Source organism: Clavelina lepadiformis, chromosome 2, assembly GCF_947623445.1.
Source record: "Clavelina lepadiformis chromosome 2, kaClaLepa1.1, whole genome shotgun sequence".
Lineage (NCBI taxonomy): Eukaryota > Metazoa > Chordata > Ascidiacea > Aplousobranchia > Clavelinidae > Clavelina > Clavelina lepadiformis.
Genome location: NC_135241.1, coordinates 350,064 through 373,860, shown reverse-complemented (window position 1 = coordinate 373,860; position 23,797 = coordinate 350,064). Strand labels below are relative to the sequence as shown.

General features: G+C 43.6%; 2 protein-coding genes across 2 annotated transcripts; one reads left to right on the top strand and one right to left on the bottom strand.

Annotated features, from left to right (window-relative positions):
* Positions 1 to 120: 120 nt before the first annotated feature.
* Positions 121 to 21,673, top strand: LOC143445281 (uncharacterized). Its single transcript, XM_076944263.1, has 22 exons — positions 121 to 735; positions 893 to 1,007; positions 7,157 to 7,537; positions 12,000 to 12,123; positions 13,414 to 13,480; positions 13,901 to 14,080; positions 14,189 to 14,288; positions 14,955 to 15,098; positions 16,395 to 16,486; positions 16,562 to 16,785; positions 16,889 to 17,041; positions 17,147 to 17,299; positions 17,410 to 17,589; positions 17,663 to 17,770; positions 17,836 to 18,008; positions 18,088 to 18,344; positions 18,483 to 18,583; positions 18,672 to 18,831; positions 18,904 to 19,011; positions 19,103 to 19,700; positions 19,873 to 20,468; positions 20,543 to 21,673. Exons 3-22 carry the CDS (start codon positions 7,408 to 7,410, stop codon positions 20,714 to 20,716), a joined length of 3,822 nt encoding a protein of 1,273 aa, XP_076800378.1. The 5' UTR covers positions 121 to 735; positions 893 to 1,007; positions 7,157 to 7,407; the 3' UTR covers positions 20,717 to 21,673.
* Positions 21,547 to 23,797, bottom strand: LOC143445282 (ubiquitin-like protein 7). The gene is made up of 10 exons (XM_076944264.1): positions 23,649 to 23,797; positions 23,448 to 23,573; positions 23,290 to 23,378; positions 23,143 to 23,227; positions 23,012 to 23,069; positions 22,769 to 22,937; positions 22,555 to 22,701; positions 22,370 to 22,470; positions 22,255 to 22,312; positions 21,547 to 21,910 (listed from the first exon to the last, which is right to left on the bottom strand). Exons 1-10 carry the CDS (start codon positions 23,794 to 23,796, stop codon positions 21,779 to 21,781), a joined length of 1,113 nt encoding a protein of 370 aa, XP_076800379.1. The 5' UTR covers position 23,797; the 3' UTR covers positions 21,547 to 21,778.

Here is a 23,797-nt window from a genome sequence, read left to right as displayed (position 1 = left end):
CGAATTATGACGTCACTTCATGAATGATGCAAACGCTGGCAAGTGTACAGCCATGTCAGCAGACGCAGTGAGGTTGGTTGAACCAGGTGTTTTGGGCGGGATTCTAATGAACAATTCTTATTAATTTATGTTCAAGTTCTCGCGACCCTGCTACAGTAGCTTAAGTTTTGACTCGTTCATGTTTCCAGCGGCTGATAAAGTGAACGCATCATGTGCAGGTGCAGATTGCTGCAAAGCACGAACCAGACGGACGATGAGTTGGTGGATTTATTTCCTGTCATTGTTTCAAAGTTTAGCAGATTTCAGATTCAACTCGCGTTGAAGATTTTCATGAAATGCTGGCACCAGGGCTGCACAGTAGTGTACGGTGGCGTTGCAATATGTTCGTTTACGTCATAATCGAAGTCAGATGTAAGTCGAACTTGACCGCGTGGCTCGAGTGGAGGAAATTTGAAGCAATGACAAGTGGACGAAGAAGATTTTTGATTTTGAAGCAAATCCAGCTGAACGTATTCAGCAGTGGATGAGCGCCGGATGGAAACCAACGTCATACCAGCAAAAGATTCAGAACAGCCTGGGATATGAACATTCACCACCACAGCTGTAAGTGTCGTGGTAAAGATGCCATTATGACGTGAATATTGATGGGATAGAAGACTCACAAAGCAGAATGTTGACGTCATGGATTTGCTGTTCAGTTAGAAACCTAGCCTCCTGCATAGACAACAATGTGAGGTGTGTTTGCTCATTTATGGGAAAAACTGTGGTTTTGATGAAAAATACACGTCATTAAAGTATTTCTGTGAGCCTAAATTTACTGTATTCTTGCATTATCAATGCACGATTGGACAATTAAATTATAAAAATTAATTTATAAGAATTGTTCAAGCAGATTTGTGCCAGCATCAAGCATCGGCGCCATCATTCAATTACGTCATCGTTCAGAGACCGAGCACATCCGTCAGGTGGCGACAGAGCTCAAACATTCGGGCATGGATTGTAATGAGGTGAATGACGACAAATATGTTATTGAAATAATGCTTTACAGCTTACAGTTTAGACAATAATTTAATAGATTCAGACCCGATTCAGATGATAACCTACTCATCTGCTTATATTTACACATTTTGGTTCCAGTATATCAACTATATGGTGGGCGTGTGTATAAGCATTATAGGTATGTAAGCATCCATCTGTCTGCCTTGTAATGATTTCTTCGACATCAGGAATATCTCAGCGACAGACAAAATAAATTCGCGATAAATTATCCAAGTCACGACCCTGTTTCCATCTTTTGCTGTGAATTGGACCCAAACGTACAGCCCCTCCCCCTTCTCGCTTAATTACCCCTGATTGTCTTCATTTCACGCTTGACTGCGCCCCGTGACATGAGCTCTTGCCCCGTCATAGCCGGGGTCTCTGTTACATCAACCAAGACCCATGTTGTAAGTGAACCGCGACAGGGGGCAAGCCTTCGATTGTCAGATCGCCTCAGACCAGCTACTACGACTTATTCGTCATAGACGGGAAAATCCCCAATCGAAACATCATAATCATGTATTGTCTGATCGATCTTTCATCGAATTCGATTCTCGACAACTTGTGCGAGATTAAATCTTCCGATAACTTAATGTTTTCATCAGATCAACGCTTCCAATTCCTTGTTTGTGCTTGCGCGCTTCTATGAAGGCAAATAAACATGATGTTGGCCGAAGATGTCAAAATTTGTGGTTTTGAACGCGTAGAAACTTATGAAAACGTTCGTAAAATTACCCCTAGTACACGTGTGTGCAGTTTTACGCACGCGACCACTTCTCAGGCAGGTTAATGAGGCCGCAACAACACGACGGACATAATTTTACGCGACTATAAGTTCAGTTTTATTGTAATGAGTATTAGCATACTTATTAGCATGCTAACGTGAGCATTATTTTGTGGTAATTAAATTAAATTTTATGGTCAGGTAAGTGGATGGATGCCAACGTGCGTCTAAAACCGTTTAGACTCTGTGTTTAAGTTGTCGTATTATGAGTCAACTGTTCCAAATCGCCTTATCAGCACCGCGATTGTAGCGAATGAGCCGGTGCGCCCGATTTAGTGTAACTCGTGGCTTCAAAACAAGCTTTCTGGCTGCCAGTGTTTGTTTAGACCCCATGCAAGCTGCTATGGTCTGGGGTCACCAGTGAGCCAGCTAAAGTACACAAGTCGCTGATTTTATCGTCGGATGTTTCCGCGGTCGCAAGTAAATTGAGCAAACTCGACCAATATCTTGCAAGACCTGTTGCGCTGAGGCCGTCTTGTTCGAGAAACCGCAGATAAGTCTCGAAATTTTGTCGCTCGCTTTTTGCGAATCTTTTGCTTTCAATCCTCCCACTTGTGTTGGATGCAGCCTAGTTGCTGATGGGAGATGTTTGAGGTGATCGCTGTAAACTCAAATAACGCCAATAAAAAGCATCATTGATGTACCTGTTTGAATTTGTTTAACTCATTCGCGATTTGAAAGGAGAAAGGTTCCGCTCGGATGACTGAGCAGTTTGCTGACAACAGCGATTGAGATCGCGTTTTCTGATAAGATTACTTGAAATTGTAACCACCAGGTTGTTGGACTTTATCCGGGAAAGAGAATTTCAAATTGATCTATTCTTGAAGAACTCATCAAGACTTTAGGTAGAATTTCAACAATAAAAGTTGAACCTGTCTCTGGTTATGCTTTTTGATGTTTTTACAAGAAAGTTTGAATGCATTCGACGGTTTAGAGCGAAATCGTACAACCCAGTTTCTTATTTTCTTAAAATCTTCGTCGCGGCGAGAAAAACGCTGTTTGGGCGCGAAACTTCTTCTCTCTTTCATTGTTTCTCGTCGCGGTTTCGCTGCTGACTGTTCAGCCAGAACGACAAGAGAAGACTTTGACAGAAAAGCGTTCTAGTTTTTTGCAGCGATGCGCGACCGTGGCATCCAGTTGGGCCAACCAGCACTTTTCAAAACAGATTACTTTGAAAAAAGTTTTCCCTGAGCGCACAGCAGTGAGCAGATATTTGCCGTCGATTTACAGCATAAGTTTGAGTTTAAGCTGCTTCACTGCTGCAAACTTCTAAGATTGTGACGTGATTTATTGCAGAAGAGAAATACGATCGCGCGCTACGTCCAACGACTATCTGTCTGGCAGGCTATATACGGCCCTACTATCATTGTTCGACTTCAAGTGGTTTTGTACGAACAGAATCACTTGTTATCGCTCATACAGCTTGCACTTGAAGCCCGTTGATAAAGTCCAAGCGCGAAAGGCTGCGTGTGGTAGTTATGATAACGCGATGGTTTATAATGAGCACCTTCTCACGATAATTATCGACTTTCATCGCCTGTAATTTTGTGGCAAATTGGCTCCGAAGTTTCACGGAATCTAGATAAGATATGGATCATTTTTTCTCGTCGGAATTTTTCTTACGTCCGTCCGATTAGTCCGCTTATCATTGACCGGTTCTGTAAGCTGCGAGTTTAAATATAGAAAGAGTTCCTCGATGTTAGAGTAGACCGTGGTTTCCATTCATAGCAAATTGCACTGTAAGGTCGCATATGCAGCACTATTTGTATCACTACGTAGCGCACTATTTGCAGTTGCTACAAGAGCAGTCAGCAAACTGTAGACAGCCAGGGGAGTTGGTTGAGGCGCCGAAGCCAAACCTCAGCAAAGTTGCTTTGACTCAAGTCAGTCTTGTTTATGGTGACGTGCCCATCCAGAGAGGGAAGTTTTACAGTCGTAATGAGCTGACCGACCATAAGAAGCGCCATATAGTGGATTGCTGTTTACTTAACACGCACCGCCTTCTATTCATGTCGATCTCGGTGGTTAAACTACACAAAAGATTTGGTGTAAAGTTACCTTGAAAGAACACACCGCGCCACCAGCCATACTTGCATGAGTTGCCTTGAAACTATTTAAAGTTTATTTAAAGAATTTATGGCTTGTGCAGCTCTCAGAATGAGCTTGACAGCCTATAAACTGTGTTTTCACTTTAAATTGACGCGTAGGTGCGCGATTGAATTTTGTTACATCGCGGAAATCGCTTTCTCACATTTTACCACCACATTATTTTAAACGCGGAAAGTGTCTTCTATTTTCGTTTGTTTTATGACGTAGAACAGACATTGGTGTAATTATTTTATGGGGCTATAGTTGTAGTCACCGGTCAATAAAACAAAAAGATATTTAACGTAAGTGCACTATATACACGTAAGAACGACCGAACAATGGTAATTGTTACGTAGCAGTGATTCATGGTGACTTTCATAGCCTGGGGCCTTATAACCTTCATAGATGCAATATTCTTCTACCGCTCGCATATTGTTCTTTTAACTAGCTTTATGGATTAACAATGTTGTTTATGACGTCACACAGGGGTTTCCTTCTGGCGCCCTTTGGTGACGTCACTATCTTCGTTACGGTTTATTACCTTCACTGAGTACAGTGTGATGAAATAATGGACTCGATTAAAGTGAATTGTCCATTACTACTTTCCGGTTATACGGCTGATGCGATCACGTGATGGCTAGTCATAGCCTGATTGGTCATTATGTACACGACCTATGGTCACAGGATGACCCAGCTCAAACAAATCTGAGGGGGGATAATATTTGCCGACGGCTCTATTGCGCGAAGCCGATTGCCAAATAAGCCAGAGACGACCCTCCCATGAACATCTCCAGGGATTTCCTTATTCCGCGATGTATCCTTGTCAATGACTTAAGTGGCTTGTTATGGCCATCACTTGCCATCCAGTCATAGGCGTACCGAGAAATTGTGTTTTGGATATTTTGATGTTTATAGTTCCTGGTCTCGCGTCATTGGCGGCGGAAAATCGCTTCTTGACTTTTCAAAGATCTAAGGAGCATGTTGAGGCCGTGAACGTGATGAACATCGTTGTATTTCTGCTCCTAATTGGCTGTTGTGTTCCCCTCGTTTTAGACGTAATAAGGGAGCGGTTTATTGTGGGGGGGTGGGGAGGAAACCCACTTATCGCGCTCAAAGTGTCGCGATCTTTCTTCTGCTCCAACCCCTCAACAGTCTAATTTGACGTCATTGAAGCGTGCAGTTCGATTTGCGGACGCTTTGTGATTTTAATGACTTTGACAATAAACATCATATTATCGCACGCGACCGTGGGTCACGCTCCGCCGCCCCCACCACAAACAACTCACCTTTTATGAATTGTGACGTAGTTGGTTCGTCTTTCATCGCCTGTTTAATAGTAACCGATGTCGGACTGAGAATAATTGTGGAAGCGCTTGTTTTATTGCAAACGATTCCTAACTCGATTAAACGCTCATTGTAGGTCGTGTTCCCAGTCAGTGGAGTCCAGTTATCTATATTCTATACGATGGGACTAACGTATATCTTTCAATTCAAATTAATCAACGAGCCGCTTTGAAATTCTTGTGTGGCTTGTGTAGGATTCGTATTACGAGCATGGTGTGTTCGTTTTATTCATGCACTTCATTACGCGCACAATAGGCTTTATGACGTTACAATGACCTAATTCTTGGTTTTCAAAGCCATTAATTTGCGCGGGATGCATGTTTGCAATTTGTGATGGTTTTATCTGGGTCAAAAACGGCCAATTCAGCGGCAGGTTTGCTAAATTATGGCATTTTGTGTTTCTGCCGAGAATAAGCCGCGAAGTTAAATTTTTAAAATTAAAAAAAGTAGAATTTACGAATTGTCAAAGCTCAGTAAAGTTTGGCTCACGTCGAGTGGTTTCTGCTGTTTGTCTTATTTCATGACTGGATCGTTGAAGTATCCTCTGAATATGATCCTAGCTCTCATGGGCTTAACTCATATCCAGAAAGCACTGAAACAAAGATATATGATAGGCGGTTGTGTTGTGTTGGATCCAACCACAGATATCATATTACTTGTAGCGATTCCAAGTCGATAGTTGTGGTCCAGTTGTTCCAAGTTGAAGATAAGAACAGGTGTGCAGCAGTGGTCATGTGTTTGTCGGATTGAATTTTACTCTGAAGGTTTTGTTGATTCGTTGAAAGATAATTACACCGAGGAACGGTTTTAACTGTCTTTGTTTATTACGTCATAAATCAGCCTGACAATGACACTTGTCGTCCAATTCACGATCTTCAAACAAATTTAAATGAAATCTGGGCATAATTTAAGCATAAAGCTGGGCATGTGGCAGCAGGTTCAATTTGTGAGGAGAAGTTGTCTTTCTATGAACCTTGACTGTTTTTACGCGTCACAAGCAACCGCATTGTTGCGTCATCATATATGAATTTTTCGGTGATTAGTAACGAGTGCATGGAAGTTTGTGCGGTTTCGCGTGGATAGTTTCCATAATTGCGTTGCTCATGTTATAACTTAAGCTGACACGATTACAAACCACCGCTATCAATGTCGCCGATGTTAACATTAATTTTATTTGCCCACCTCGTTAAGAGGCCGAATAAAAGTTGTTTTGGACAAATCTAGGCCTACTCGTCGTATTATATTCGCTCTTGTTGAAACGCCTTTGGTTCTAACACCACAGCACTTCTTGTCGGCTGGTTAAATAATAACTTGTGTATGATCCAACAATGGCTATTTTGACGTAAGACTTTAACGTGTTGACTCTTGTAAGGTTTGAGGGTGAAGTTTTGGAGAAATGTTAAACCACATTTTAAGGCTCTAAGCCACTGAACCTGTGTTTTAAACTCAGCTAATGGCTGTTCTGTGTTTCTGTCCAAATCTTCTCCTCAACTTAGCAGGAGAATGTTGCGTTAAACCACCGCAGTGTTCACTGGGGCGTGAATATTCGTCATAGTCAGTTTCTGATGTTAAGAGAAGAAAACAAGAAGCTTTATGACATCATAAGAAACGCCTGGAGTGCTTGAGATAAGATCAGAAACTTTTTAGACTTGAAAATTTCAAGGCTTGCTTCATTAATTAAACGGTTATTGTTAACGAATAAAGGGTTTAAGAAATAGCAGTTTTTTCATCACAATGAGCCGATATTTAAGCGAAATTGACAGTGAGGCGATTAAGGTTGAAACCAGCTCATTATCATGATTGACAGATTTTATGTGCTTGTTACAACAGCTGGACATTAGTAATTGTATTATGAGGTCATAAACATGGAAGGTCTCACCCAAAACATTTTTTCTATTTCAGGATAATTGGACCTGTCATAAGATTCGCTTTTTACGGAACTTGTTGAAGGAAACTTTGTGTCTTCCATCTTCACCGCCGTCACCATCTCTTGAGCGCAGTCCTCATAGAAATCTTATAAGTACGAGTACAACTTCGATTAAAGCTGATTTATCTTCTAATCACGTGCACGCGAAACACCTGACGTCGAATTGCGACAAGTGATCCACCGATGGAGGACTAAACCTTATTTTCACACGAGTTCAACTTAAAGCATGATGAATTTTGATACAATGCGCGTCTCCACTGCACTGATCGTTGTGAATATCATCTTCTGTCTGATCCAGTCATCCATGGGAAGAATCCCGAAAGATAAAGAACCAATCAACGTTTATAAGTTGGAAGGTTTGTACCGTCATATATACGTCATAATGTAGGTAGATTGCTTGCCAGGTTTCCAACAATATGTGTTTGTTTAAATACATCGTAGTGATGTCACTTCATTTGACGCCAACCTCCCATATTATGATATTATCCCTACTTTGAGGCGTAATCAAGGATTATGAGGGTTACAATGAACCCTTCGTCCCTCTGTCTACCAAATAAACTCTGCTTTAAGTGTTTATGACAAAATAGATTGATGTTATTACGTCAAAGGAAACAACTTGTTCGAGTTCAGTGCAGATTTCAGAGCTCACGCAAGTAGAAGTGTTAGAAATAGGCGGGTTACAGACAGGTGGGCAAGATATACACCAACGACAACTCATGTTGAAATTTTTCTTAAAACAGAGTTTGTTTGATTTCGCTTTCAACGCTTCATTAATTCGAGTCAATCTCTTATCTTTGTAGAATTATTTCAACAAATCGCGCTTTCGCGTGGTCGTTTGTTGTTACGTGTCACCTTTTGATTGGTTGTTATTGTGATGGGTGTTCATTTTTATCACCACGTCAATAATAATTCTTACAAGCTTTAGTTTTGTTGTTTTTATTTTAATGCGATTGTTTGGTCATATCCGGGATTGTTTTGTTCGGGAGAAAATCCTCCAAATTTAACGATTAGTTTTCGAGTCTCGCTTCTGCCCAAGTTTGCTTGAAATGGACATGATTCGTATTTCATTGCAACCTGGCATGAAGGCGATTAAACTTTCCTGCAAGAATTTTACGTAAAACATCTTTTCATTCAAAGATATTTTGAATTTGATCTCTGTGTAATCTCTAGGTCATCTACAAATTGGTGATGAATTAGTTCCATTAAATCAGTACAAGATCGCTGTTTGAGATTGCATTATTATGATCGAAGTGAAGAATTTTTTAGCATTTCCAATATAATTTCGTTATTTTTCAATAAAGATTTAAATGATCGGGAATTGCCTACTGTGCATGGGGGGGAGAGAAGAGAGGGCAATCGCGCGTCGCGTCGTTCCTCTTCTCACGATCCGCTTCATTTGTGTAACATTTAAGAGTCACTTCTCATTATTTCATCTTCCGCGTCATGATTCTTCATCGGTTCTCTCCCTCCAGGGGTTTTATTTTGTTCTACCAATCAGATCTCATCATTTCTCCTATCTGCCACTTGATTGGCTTAATTTAAACTCGAAGGAATCAACCACCCGGAGGAGTTAACTGGTTTTGAATCAAAGTTTTAAAGATTAGACGTCACTTTTGATTGTTCTTAGGAATGTGATTATTACGTCATTTGAGAAAAGATTTTGCAGGAAATGTCGCGCGATTATTGATCTGAGCTCAAATTATAGCATCTCTGAGAAATTCAGTTAATGTTTATGACGTCGATTAAGATACATGACCGTGTGCTATATACGGTGCATCGCAATTTTAACTTCTCTTCACAATCCAATCTTCTAGTTAATTATTGGCTTCGCTTATTGGTTGATTATTGCCTCATAATAACCAACATTGATATCACAATGTGCTATTTATCTATTGCTTCTGATACTTGTTGGTACTAAGCAGCCCAATTATGTTCATAAATTTGATCTACTTAAGAATATCCATCGAATAACCGTAACGAGCAGGTAATTGTTCCCTTCCGCGTAGAACAATGGTCGCATTGTCCCAATCGCTTTGCAGCTTTGAATATGGCAGAAGTGAGAAAACGCTCGATGATCGGTTCATTGAGATGTTTCAGGCGGTGCCGTGTTTTTGCTTTAAATTTCATGAAACTTTTTCCTGCGCTCACTTCACATCGACGAGATCAAAACGCGACGATATTAACTTTCAAAATAAACTTCAGTGTCGGACCGAATATAAACTCACCACTGTCGAGTCTTTTCGGCATTTAGGCGATAAAAAGCGAAATACGCGATAAAATTAGAGCGATGATAGGAGACAGCGATCTTTGCAGCACCGCCCCGGGGAAGGGCTACGAGAAGTTATCAATAAACAAGCGGCTGCGTCGATTTTTCGCGCTTCCAGTAAAACAGACCGCATGCAAGTTAGTCTTTCCATTGACCGCTGTGTTCCGGCGTCAACTCGTTCCATCACTTGTGTGCGGTCATGTTGCTCAACTCAACAATGACAAGTGAACACAAACACCAACTGCCCAGTGTTCTCTGAGCGTGGAAAGTCCAAAGACATCTTATATTTCGAGTTAAGGCGCCCGAAGCTACTTCGCACCGCGACAATGGATCGATGTCTCGTTGTTCGAAGTAAAATGAACAATTCCAAAAAACAAGTTCAAGTCCATCATCGCAAACTTGATTCACATTGACAAGCTTCTTGCGGCGATCCTGCATTCCATGCACCGCTGGTTGTTTTGTCTTGAATGAACATCACGGCAACCGCCATTGTTACGTCACACATACTCTTGACCTTATTCAAGGGGGTCGTGACCTTACTGTCAGCGTTCAAAGGTTACCAGGTGTTGTGACGTGGAATTTACTGCTTCAAGTCAAACTTCACAACTCATGACTTTACGTCATAATTGAAGCGACCGGTCGGTTAAATAGCACGGACCTGCTGGTTTTGTCTTCCATGTGTGACGTCATAAAGTTAAGCGATGCATTTACTATTAGCACTATATCTCGGCGTACTTATCTCTCCTCGATATTTTGCTTTGGACTTGTTTATGACGGAACATTGATGACGACGTCATAACTGCTAGTGCGATTTTTTGAAAGCCCAGCTATTTCATAAACCAACTCATGAAGTTTTCATTTCGACGGAAGTCTTTTAGGAAATTTATGAATGGAAACTTTGATCTGTCTTCATGATTGATCAAACAACTAACGCCCTCTATTGCGCGTGGGTGGCGTGACGTTGAACATTTATTTAATTTTTATTTTTCATGACTTGGACTTGATTAAGCTCATGTTTGTTGTCGGTTGTGCGGTTGGAGAATTTCTCCCGCACAATGCGCTCGTCTTAATCTCAGCCACTGTCCTCGGTTTCACCTGTCAAGCTATATTATTGCGTCACAGATATCCTTTGCTGCATTTTCGGAGACTCGCTGGGTTGGGTCAGGTGTGACGTACGCAAGACGTCATCTTACGTCACGTTTCGCTGATATCCAGTTGTTCTGGTTTGCTTCGTGCAGCGCTGCACCCTGAACCACTGCGAATGCATTGGATCTGGATCAGTGATTATGTGCTGGTTGTTCTGTGGCGGGATGCCTCGCTTGCTGTTTAACAGCCACGCCACCTTTGCTGAAGTGTCAGGTTGCAACGTGGCGCTGACCCGCGGCCATTCCTTCCGCGCTTCATCGTTGACCTTGAATCTGAGAGCTTAAGGCCTGGCACGACACTCGATTATGTTTGTTCCTCCTCCTGTTCATGTCAAGGAGGTCACCCCGTCATACTCTTGACGCTCCCTACGAAGTGCGTGACGTCATATCAGGTGTCGTCATCGAAGTTCCATCAAAGTTGATCCCATTTTGTCGTTCAATGCTCATCGTCCATCATCGCGTTGTTAACACTGATGCGATAATGGCCGAACAAATCTCATCAAGTCGAGATCGAGCCAGACATAACCGGCGTCGTCTGCGCCTTGAGACGGACCAGTTCGAGATCAGTCGGCTCTTTGCTCGTCTTTTGGCGACCGTGGAAACTAGTTTGCCCTCTTGAGTCAACTTCTATTACACGTCACGCTTATTTTCATGACCACGCTAATTTATCATCTAGTTACTGTGTTGGTCGCAGTAGAACGTGGAATTGGAACTTTGACAAGTTAAGTTTTTATGCAAACATAGCAGCAACATTCATTCACAAAACTGCTTTAGAAGTTGTTCGCTTTACGTTGATTTAATTACAACCGCTCCAAAGCGAATGATTTTGTTCCAAGTGACGCGGAACCACTTTCAACCTGGCTTTGTTGTTTTCTCGCTCGACTGGAAAGTTTCCTAAAATACTGGCGACCATCAGCAAGTAATCTCATCATGACGACGAACAGGGGCTGCCAGGCGAGCCATGAAGCGACTGAGAAGGTTGAAGCAGACATCGAAGGAAATTTGATCTTGGAGCGAGCTTTGGTCACGCGACCTGCTCATCTTGTCAAATTATTCGAATTTGGAACATTTAAGCCGCGCTCGAGTCGCTGTTGCTGCCGTTGATCTCGGTTGCTCGCTCGCTCAGGAGCAAATATCTTTGAAAACAAGAACCCAAGTTCGTGGTGTCATGTTTTATACCAACTGTCGTATTTCTCAGAAATATCCGATTTTAATTTATTTCTAATTTGATCTTTAACGAAATCTTTCACTGCAGACAACCTTATGACGTATGTTCGTCTGCTGAAACCTCATTGGCCAATACCCTCATTGTGACGTGTGTATAATGATGACACTGACATAATAATAATATTTAGATAAATCAGCAGTTTGACCACAATCTATGAATATGAAAACGTATTTTTCCAGATTCTTCGTGGCTTCAAGTGTTTCGTGGCAGCAAAGAAACAGGCCAGTCCGCCAAAACTCTCCCAATGTTGAAGAACTTTCAAGGCATGACCAGCATTGACGGATATCACTACATTTACGCCAGGTCAGTGGCATTTGTACTTTGTGATTTTGAAGGTTTTGGAGTTCTCAGCTCGTATTGAAAATACCTGCGAGGTGGTGAGGCTCAAATCGTTGAATCACTTTCCACGAGGTTCGATATAAGCGGGGGGAGGGGGCGGGCCTTGCGAGTTTTCCCACGAGATTGAACGACTTTTAATTGAATTGAATCGCGTTTTAATCAAATGGTGATTACGTCACCATGGCGGATCGAATTCCACGAGGTGAGATTTTGAAAGCGAGGGCTCGAATAGTAATCCTCGAGGTCAAAGTTGAAGTCGAGTGTCCGCGTCTTTTACTTAATTTTGCTTCTGCGGAGAGCTAATGGAAATTGAATTGGTGACCCCACTATGTAGTCGCGTGTTAATGCGCTTCTGGCGTGTTTTTCGGCGCTGGACCACATCGACACATTGTTGTTCTGTCTTCGAACTAAATCTCTAATCTCACTTGTTTGTTTAGACCCAGATCACGTAGTTCGTGTGGATTTGTGTGCATAGCACAGCGCTGTCATAACACGCCTGATCAGGGGAGCCCCATTGTGTGAAGTGCACAAACGACAGATACTTTTATTTGTTCTAACAAAGCTCTTTATCTCTGCTATATTTCATATTAATGCTTTGTACTTTTACGATTTCTTGCCGGCATAAGGAGCTTGTGTTTAACGATTCACCGAGGTATATGTTGTCCGAGACATCTTTGCGTTTGTCTTCAACATAAATCTGCGCTGGGTCTGCAAACATCAGCTATCACTACAACTTAATGTGTTTGCAGTGTCCAAGAGGTTTATGACGCATTGTTGTCTTTGTCGGTCATAATACAAGTTTTTAAACGTAAGATAGCGTCTATTGTGAGGTAACAATGCTACACAAAGTGGTCTCTTCGTATGAAGCACTCTGAAGTGATGAAGTTGGTTCTTTTTTCTACAGATAGTTGGCCGCACTATGTTCGCGCGTCTACAAGATTCGTTTAAGTTTAACCGAATATCTATTTGTACCGGCCATTATTACGTTGAAATAATATTCCTTAGTATTGCGGTTGAAGCTGTGATTGTTTCAACGATGCCTTAGAATAATTAGATCAATAATAATTTAATGTTTTTTCAAACCCGGCCTTATCCCACACAGCACACCGCATAAGCACAGCAACGAACCGATCAACTATTTCAATGTAGCGCTGGCAGCTGAAAGATATCACAACATATTCCTTGTCATGCTTGAATGATCATACCCGTCATGCAACGGTTTTCTGTTTCTTTCAATTTTTATTTTCTGCGCAGGGATAATATTTTTGTCCTGGATTTGAAGAGTCAGTCAAGCGGAACCGGCGAAGTCACTTACAAGCAGGTGAAGCATTTGACTTTACTCAGCTAAGTATGACTTGCGTTGTAATGATTTTGGTGATATTGGAATATGGATTGTTCATGACCACATGATGATTTCAGAACAACTAAGACAAAATAAACATCATTTTTCAGCAAACAATGCACATTGTTTCATTGTTAGCATCATGCGCCACCACAAACACGTTTATAATGCTTTTTTGACAAAACTTAAAATGCAAACTTCATGATTCTCTTTCAAACTTCTTTAGTGACGTAATAATCACTTCAGATTATCAAGTTATCAGGTGATGAAAATGTCTTAAATATTCAGTAGCGAGCTTCAAGGCGCAAATTTTCTTGTCAATAACAAGCTCGTTGTAAAGATGACGTGGGTAAGCCATTCCACAGCATCGCAGATTATAACACTCGCAATACGTTTCAGGTGATGACGTGGAAGTCTGATGACGCAAGCATCCAGTTGTGCCAGAAAAAGGGTCAGACCAGCAAGAAATGCCAAAATTTCATCAAAATTTTCAAGCAGGTCCACGGCGGGGAATCCCCCAACCGAAGAGTAATTGTCTGCTCGACCAAGTCTTTCAGTCCCACCTGTAGATATTATGAGGTAACAATGTTGGATTATTGTGATGTCACAATATTTTGGATATGCAGCAAGTTCTTCACCAACCGGTGGTTTTTACTGTAAACTTAAAAACGATTCTCGAACTTTCAGCTGACAAAGGGCGGGAATTTGTCCTATTTGAATCAGGAGTTTGGGGGAACGCTGAGCTGCCCCTTTGACCCGGATTATGACGTAGCCAGCATTGTGTCAGGTTCGTTGGATTTGTAGAATATATTTGAAGATGAAACGTGACACCGTTTTGTTTGTGATTGGTTCGAATCCAATTAAAACTCGATATTTCGCGTGGCTTTGTTTTGAAAATAACGCGTTCAGGAGTTTGCTTGGCGCCGACTGTCATTTGCCTCGCCCGCTGCCAGTGTCCAATATCGCCTAAACATGATCGTGTGTCCTGTAAATATCGAGTTCCTTCGATGGACGCGTTGTTTTTTCAGCCCCTGGGTAATATCTATGAATTGAAACACTGATTCCGCTGATGAGATATAATTAAACGCCCGTGGCCGAAGCAGCGACTTATTGGCGATGTTTTTGCCACTTCCTAGAAACGCGTCGGTAACCTTTAAATAAATTGGCGACCGTGAGCAGAGTGTTGTCATTACAACCAGCATGATGTGGTTGGAAGGGCGGGTGGTGATTTTCCTGCAAATTACCAGGACCAGGAACTATTTTGACTGCTTGTTATCCAATTTAAACCACTTTGCGCCGACTCTGAGAAATTGAATAATTTTGCAGATTAACCAACTAGTTGGAACGTTCCCTTTAACTGTTGTTCCGCATCGCTAAGCATGGTGTCAGGCTAAGATTTGAGCGAAATCTCAAGCTGTTTTGGGGAATAATCTTCTTTGCATATTCCACGCAGGTGACAACCTGTACACGGCGACCCAGGCGAGCTTCCGCGGGGACGATCCCCTCATTCACCGGTCGTCTGTCGTCCGAAATGTTCACAGCAGAAGGTGGGACACCAGTTTGCGGACAGCCAGCGGTGAAGCGACCTTCTTGAACGGTGAGTTGTCCGCGTTTGCATTGTGGTGCGGCAGGGCATTGTGCGGTGGTAGCTCTACTCGATCTGAACTCGCTGATTGATCCACTTGTAGGGCTGGTACAAACCATCTTTATTTGTTTAACATCTGAACCGTGCTCGTGTGCAATGATCCGTAACCGTGATCACTGAAGCGTGATTGCCGACGTCATTACACTTGACGCCAGATAATCCAGGCGGAGAGCCTCGAGTCAAACCCAGTTATTTTCAGCCTCAACGCTGTGCTCGCTGGAGCGTGCAGATGGTAGTCTTCTATATTTGACTCAACTTCTTTGTTTGTCTTGCGATTATGACGAGATAATGCCCCTTGTTGAGTTTTGCTTCGTATCTAATCTCAGTCGTCTTATTCAAGCGGGATCCTTATTGTGACGTGGTAGAGTTGTATTTATTCCGCCATTCATGGATTAAATCGTTGTTTTGATTCCTGTTGACTTTTTATAAATCATTTTCTGACCAGCCCCAAACGTCCTGTCACTATAATCCCGCTTCCATTGTTGCGTAGAGAACACGCGACACTCATTCGTTGTCATGGTAACTTCACAGCTGAGGTTTATTTTGGCGACAGATTTAGCCGATTCGGCGAAAATGGAATAAAGGCGAGCGCCCAGCTTTCCTCAAACTGTTTATCGCGATCTTTCCTGGAATCCGGGAGTGAAACCGCTTTTTCTTTCTTCTGTTCGCTAACACCGAGATTGTGATCTCATAATCGCGACGTCACACTGTTCCGGTTTCCCAGCATTAGTCAGAGACTGGCTCCTTCGATCATGAATCGAGACGAATTTGTCGCTCACTGCCGACGATTCGGAGAAAATCAGCGAAAGCGACTCGTTGCGGCTTCGACTTTGCCAGCCCGTGTTTACATTTGCCGTAAAAATTGCAAATTAACTTTCGTCTCAAATGCACCAAGTCAGGCAATGGCGCCATTGCTAGAAGCCCTTGAAGGTCAACCTGCATTTGCAAAAGATTTGCATTTCCTTATTTGGTACTTGTCGTTTTCTTAGCATTCACGCAACAATAAGCATTTTGCTAAAATAAACCCGAACTCTATGTTACGTAATGACATGTAATACAGCCCATTATGATGTAAGAAACAAGGGACTATGTCAAGAAACTTGTCACGCAAAGTCTTCTTGTCGAACGTCGTCGAAATGAAAACTGTTATCGTCCAATTTTTATTAAAACTTTAATAACTTGGTGTTGGTTAATAAATAGTTACTAATTGCCAGTTAATGACCATAAATTATGGTTGTTATGTTCCAGGTCCCCATTTCGTTAAATTCGTCGATGGCGGCATGTCTTTGAACAAAGTTTTTTCGTTTTTTACCGAGATCTCCGTCGAGGATAAATCAGAGGTACGTTAAATTACTTCATATAATCGGCAGTAATTTAAAATTGGCGGGGAATTTAACTTAATGATTTCGCTACAGCAAGTTTACACGCGCATCGGTCAAGTTTGCAAGAACGACGGTGGAGGGCGCAATTTAAGGAATCAGTTCTCGTCATTCTTCAAAGCGAGATTGAATTGCTCGTTGCCAGGACAACCACCGTTCTACTTCAATGAGATGAGTGACGTCACTGAGCTGGTGACGTTGGACAAGTGGTACAAGGTCGGCAAGACAAAAATGGTTTTCGCTCTCATGAGCACGCCCAGGTGGGTTGTTGTTGGGCTGGATATTCACAAACCTCGATCTAGTATGAAGGCACCCAGCTTAACCTAAGCTTAACCACATCACATTGAATTCTCCTCCTCACAGCAACAGCATCCCTGCATCGGCCATTTGCGCATTCTCTCTGCCGGACATTGAAGCCTCCATGAACGGCGCATTTTATGAGAAATTCACCGATGCCAAGACCAGTTCACAATACTGGGCTCAGCAGGACCACTACCCCGATCCTCACGTGGCCAGGTACATCATACTTTATGACGTACCATTACGTCGTTTTTGACGTAATAGTTGATCATGGTCCTGTGCTCAAAGACCTATAATTATGACGTATTTTTTCATTCCCAGCTGTGCGAGCGATCCAAGGAAATTATCCGACCACAGTCTCAACTTCGTGCGCAAGCATCCCATAATGTACCAGAGCGTCAACGCGTGGGATCTCCATGGCAACGTGACGCAACCACACAACGCGATTCCTCTTTATTCGAGAACAAACTCCGGGTGAGTGACGACAATAGACGAATGATAGCGCCACCAACTGGTCCCGTAGACTCGTAGAGCTTCTGTTCATTTGAGGATTCTTCGGAGTTGAAAGAATTTCATTTTTCCAGAAACTTTCTGACCGCGCTTGTGGTGGACACGACAGCGGGCACCACCCCCATCTACACCGTCTTCATCGCGGGCACTGACGATGGGAGGGTTGTGAAGGTTCTCCTCGGAGCGGGGACGGAGTCGGTCCTGATCGAGGAGAGGTCGGTCTACAGCGAGGACAGATGCGGACCTGGGAACAAGTGCGTCAATGTTGTTTCTATGTCAATCGAGTGAAGTACAGATTTGTGATGTCATAATTGTTTTTTGTAACAGGAGGGTCCTTTCGATAAATCTCGACAAACCAACCGGGTCCATGCTGGTCGCATTCGAGAATTGCGTCATTCGCGCCCCGCTTTGTGCCCTCAACACCTCATGTGGCAGGTGAGCAAGGAGATGGCTCCTGCGTCGAACGCGACAGATTTTAACGCGGTCGATTGTTGTTCCAGGAGTTGCATCAAATCCCGAGACCCTTACTGCGGATGGGATGGGAAGAATTGCGTGGTCGTCGACAGCCAATATCACGCCAATAGTACCAGTGGCGCGCAACCACGCCAGGATGTGTTGGAAGGGAATGTAGCCGGGATGGAGGAATGCAAATTCCACGACACAGACTTGGGAGGTTTGTTACGTCAAATATAATTTAACCAATCATCGCACGGCTGGAATTGAAAAGTGAAAATTGTCTATTTGCCGTGCAGCGCCCTCTATTGGTGGCCCACTCCCTTCCTCTAAAAATGAGGAGGTGGAACCCGCCGCGAATGACACGTCACACAACGTCACTGTCGCACCGGTGTTGGTGCATGACGTGTCTGGGGCGACTACGTCAGACTTCACGACTTGGATCGTTTTACTATTGGTCGCTTTTGTTGTCGGTGTCGTCATCGGTGTGGGCTTGTGCGCCCTCCACAGGAGATATTGCGGCGGGAAGTTGTCCAAGAAGGATGACGTCATCCTGGTGAGCATCTGCGTCATCAACTCAACGTACTGTTGGGTCTCATCGCTATAAGCTCATTTGATCATGGCCACCTACTCGTGATCTCTCATTTCATATATCATGACGTGATCGTGATATGATTGTTATCTCTTCTTTCAGACGACCTTGCCCAACGGAAATGACGTCAGGAGATCTTCGAACCAATCCAACGGCAGAAACGTATCAAAGTCGCGACAACCTAGCACGAGCAGCCATGCAAGGTAGCTTTATTACGTCATAATATTTGCTTTGCTTGCATCTTGCGAGTCTTTGCACTCCATGTGACATCATAATGTGCTCTGATGACAGGAATCGAACTTCAACCCACGAAGAATCGCGTAGGACGCGACGAATCACGGAGACGAGCGCGGTGAGTGGTGCAGAAGAGGAGACATTTCTCCCAAATGATCTCGCCCTTACCCCCACCGATCCCATATATGATGACGTCACAGACCGAAGAAGCAAGCAGGTAGATGACGCAAGATATGTTTGGCGATCTTATTTGTGACGTAATAACTCTAAAAATTTCAATGACTTCCAGCTGAGATCGACCAGCAGTAGCATGGGGGGGAGATGCAAAGCGCGCAACTCGAAACCTTCAACAAGTTCCAGCCCCGAAAACCCTGATGACCTTCAACATAGTCCCCAGGTTGGCTATTATGACGTCATAATTGTTATACAGTTAGATTCTAGCAATCACTTGTGAATGTGATTTATAATGACGCATGTTGTTGCTATAGAAACGTCACCCACCGGTGCCAATAGGAGAAGGCCCGCCAGGGTACACAGAGACGGTTATGGGGGTCGAGGAAGGTCAATATGTGCGACAGGGGTCAGACAGCGGGCACAGCTCTGAAGGGATAATTATCCCACCCGATACTGACGTCATAACCACGAGCGCCCCAACCCCAAGTAAAGCGGGTCGAAGTGCCCCCTCTCGTTCGATGTCATTTCAGGGTTATAACCCCAACATACCCCGAGCATACAGCATGGACAACCAAGGGGCCAACACAGTGGGTCACTCTCGACCGGGGGCTCGGGGGCTGATGCGGCAACACTCCCTCCAAGTGGCCGACACCATGCCAGGCCGGTACCATCAGCAGCAGCACCCCCTCTACGTCTCGATGCCCCCACCGGTACAAAACCCATCAAACCCCATCCCAGCAGGTTGGCCGAACCCCCCTCAACCGAACCCAACACCCAGTAAAGCGTTCGACGGTCGGCGCGTACCCATGGGCACTCACAGTCTCGACAGAAGGAAGATGATTAAGGGGCAGCCTCAGTACCAGGTCCCTCAGAACGAAGTTTTCGAGGAATCAGCCCCACAGCAAATGATGGGTGAGTTACGCAATGAGATGAAACTGAATCTTAACTGTAATTAAATTTTTCATTGGAGATTGTTTACAAACAACTAAGCTAAAATGTTTTTTTGCAAATATCCCGTTTACCGCTCGATTTACCTTTATGACGCAACAAAAGAAACTGAATTTAAAATTTCCATTCATAACAGGACCACCCAACGGCCACGCGGGCCGCAAGCGGTACATGAGCGAATCGGAGAAGAATAGGGTCCCTGTGATGTCACGCCCCACCCCTTACCACCAACCTCCACTTACAATTCACGAAGAACAGGAACCTACGTCACACGGAGAAGTCCTTATGAGGGACCCAAAGACAATTCGAAACAAACTCCACCTTAACCTGCCCCAGGCATACGAGGAGCCGAGGAACGGTTTCGCCACCCACAGTGCCCCCGTGCAAATGCCGCCCCATGGCGATCTCAACACGCCTAGCCACCGCAGGGGTCAATATCCCAGACACGTCATTCCCCACTCTAATCCCGGGACCCCTATGAGGGGCGAAATGCCACCCGGGTTTGACCCTATGATGATACCCAATAAAGGTCACACGACGTTACCTAGCAAGACCAAGCAAATCTATATCCCCCACCATCACAGTGTGCCCGAGGATGGCATTACTAGACTACGCCCAGAAAGTGGGGGCAGCCCCACTAAATCGAACCCCAGCACCCCTATGCACGATGGAAGGCCCCCAAGCTTTCCAAGTTCTGACCGGAGACGAAACTACAGCGGACAAGGCATGCAGGTAGTTTACATGTTTTTATATTTTCTACTGTGACGTTGATAGCTCCGATAACCCCATTATTTCGTTTTCTCCAGGTCCCGCCCTCCCCAGCCAGAACAACAGCTCCTACGTCATTTGATAGCCTCACCTTCGTCATCCCAACCACCCAGGACAGGATCCGGCATATTTCCGGGGGAAATCACCCCAGAAACCTGACCGGGGTGCAGCATTCACCCGATTCTCAGCCCCTGTTTTCCCAACCTGCTTGAAGCCAGTGACAACCTCACCCATGTGGGGCTGCCTTCGTTTATAATTGCTTTGCCGGCTCAATGTCGATACGCCAGAATGACGTACTGAGGTGATGCTGTGACGTGAAGGAAGCTCGATGGTGACGAAACATGATGACGTAGGTGAAGGTATAAGAGAAATGAAAGGCTTGCATTTAACAAACTTAGACGAATACTAAGTGACGTCGTCATCACGTGTCACAGCATCCGTGCGCTAAATCGTGGTGCTGTTAACAACGTACGGGAATTAGGAACTGATCACGTGATCCTTACTATCACGGCCACCGCCACTCTAAATCCACCTCACTTCATTGCAAGACAAATATTCATTTTAAAAAGAATATCTTCAATATGGATGAATGAATAATATTCTACTAACTTCTTTATGACAGCAAAATATAAGAGCTTTTGTCATTTTGACGTAATTTACACGTCATCAAATCGCTTTACAGTCAATGACGTTGCTTTGCGTGTGCGCTTTATCGCCATCTAGATGTACACAGCACTGTAAGCTTGCATTTGTTTCATATTTTGCTTAAGCTCGCTCAAGTAAAGGCTTTAACTTCTTATTTTATTACCGTTAGAGGGCGGTACAGTAACTGTCCATTTGTTACTTTTTTTGTTTCAAAAAGTTCAACTTGCGTTTATATGATGTTTATTGATGCTCAGATAACGTGCTTTGTGCTTCTAAATATAAGGCCAGAAACTCACACAATCCTAGAATGTGATAACTCAATCATATCGTAACAAATGTAAATATCTTTCATCGCAGTTCATTCCAAATTGGTTTGTGTAACATTTACAACACAAGGTGGCGCTTTATTTGTTGTATATTTGTACAATCCATCGACATCACATAACTGATGGGCTGTGCTTTCTTGCCAAATGTCCATGTACAGGTGACTCTTGAAATAAACCAACACTGCCAGATAACGAAAATGTTGTAAGTTTTAATCATCCGAGTGAAAATGTTGCAAAGGAACACATTGAGTAGGAAAGTTGCAGTGATAATGACATAACAGAGGAGTGTGTCGCCCCATCGCTTCACAGATTGTCCATCCCGGATGAGAAGAGGATGTTGATCGCGGTTTCGATATCGCCCCTGGCAACGATGAGAGCCTGTCTGCTCGCCTCCTCATCCAGGATCCCCATCCCTCGCAGCTGCTCCAGCCCACTCTAAGCAGATGAAGATGATGATGAGATCACCAGATGAAACAGGAGTTGTAGAAGAGTTACATTTATAATTGTGAAGTAACATTTTGAATTGCAGGTAAAACTACAATTTATTCTCAAGAAGCGTGGTGTGGTGCTAGCTACATGTGTCATGCCAGACTCCACGGCAGCATGTGTCAATGCGTTGCCAAACGTTTTGCTCCAAATTCTCTTCTATACGAACAGTTTCGGCTGATGGCTGACAAAATATTTAGCCTCCAGCGGCCATTAGCCGGAAAAATTTACCCAACTCTGCTTAACACACGAGTTGTTGCTATTGATGCGATAGTGTAGTTGTTTGATCTTACCTCCATCACTTCCGGTGCAAGTGCTGATGAGGATTGATCTTCACGCTCGGAGTGTGTCCTAAACATTGACAGCAAAGTTATGGTTGGTTCATATTCAGCTCAAAATGTAACTCACTGTGCGAGTGCTTGCTGCATGGCCATGCTGAACACATCGGGTGTGATGGGGCTTCCCCCGTCCATGGCCCCACCGCTCGAGCCCGTGCCTGTCTGAGGACTCTGCGTTGTGACAAGACATAGACATCATAGAAGCTACAAGGTCTATGTACACCAGCTATAGTCTCATAGGACAAAGCGCGGTACCTGTATGCTGCTGGACGCGCTACTGCCCATCGGCGGTGAGAGTATTTGCCCAGGAAGGGGGGAGGTGGCGGCAGAGAGAGCACGGGCGAGTTGATTTGATGTTATCAGGCCAGGACGTGTTGATTGCTGCTGGTGGTGTGATGTGTTCTGTGTGGGCAGGATTCTAAATTGAGCATTTCCGGATCAAAATATATCAACTTAAGCAAATTACTACCGCGCCACTGCCGTCAACTTCCATGTCTTCCATCATAGCGTCACCAGGTGGCCACATCGCTTGCGGACTCGATGTTGATGCTTCGTTTGAAGATTTTTCCATCTGCTTCGACACCAACCACCACAGATGGATGATGGCTGCAGCAAGGTTGGTGTTGAGTTCCATGATTCTAACACAAAGCACTCAAGTGACACTTGCGCACTCAACGTCAAATAACTTAGTCATATACGTGAGTTGTTTTACCGATCTACATTCTTCGGATCAACGATCAGGGCAAATAAACTGGGATTCTTTAATATTCCTGTCAAAATGCAAGGAAATCAAATAGTGCAAAGGAGGCAGCATTTGCTGCTAAAATAAGTCAATCAACCCACCCAGTGCCACGGTGTCATGCTTCAGGCCGGACACTGCCTCTAACACTGGTTGGAATTTTTCAGGGTCAGTTAAAATCTTGGCGAGCTGCAATAGATGGGAATTTATTACGTCTGCAAATATTTAACAAAATAAGAAATAACACGAACCATTTTCCTCGTCTTCCACTTGTAGTGTCTGTTGCTCATGACAACATGGAAGCTGTGCATGTAAGTTCGAAGTTTCTCGGGATTGATACCTGTCATTGTGATGTCACCATAGGAATTATGCGCATTATTTTGTTTTACATTGAATTAAAACAACTGACTAATCTCAGGCGATTGATCTTCATTGGGAGGTTTGTACAGAACTTGAACAGAACATCCACTTTTAAAACCACACGATGTCAGCAAATTATCGTCAGACTTGATTTCTTTTCCACGAAAGAACAATCCTTAAAAATATTTCAATTGTTGAAAAGTGGAGAAGATTATGATAAATTTCATAGAAATAATTCCCACGCATGCACCAATGTCATCTGCATTTATCTCCAAAGTCTCGGAAACTTTCGCCATTAAAGTTCTTCCGTCAATTTCATCATCTTCAAATCCAATTTTTTTCATTCCATCAACAGAACTTGTGGGAAAATTATACAAACGAACATTTACATTCAACATA

Bases quoted from the DNA above. Each gene is read 5' to 3' on its own strand.
- LOC143445281 (XM_076944263.1), top strand. From the start codon at position 7,408: ATGATGAATTTTGATACAATGCGCGTCTCCACTGCACTGATCGTTGTG. The intron at 12,124-13,413 runs GTCAGTGGCATT...TTTTCTGCGCAG, and splicing joins TATCACTACATTTACGCCAG to GGATAATATTTTTGTCCTGG. The intron at 18,584-18,671 runs GTAGCTTTATTA...CTCTGATGACAG, and splicing joins AGCACGAGCAGCCATGCAAG to GAATCGAACTTCAACCCACG.
- LOC143445282 (XM_076944264.1), bottom strand. From the start codon at position 23,796: ATGTTGAATGTAAATGTTCGTTTGTATAATTTTCCCACAAGTTCTGTT. The intron at 23,070-23,142 runs GTGGGTTGATTG...GCATTTTGACAG, and splicing joins GCATGACACCGTGGCACTGG to GAATATTAAAGAATCCCAGT. The intron at 22,471-22,554 runs GTACCGCGCTTT...GTCACAACGCAG, and splicing joins GCGCGTCCAGCAGCATACAG to AGTCCTCAGACAGGCACGGG.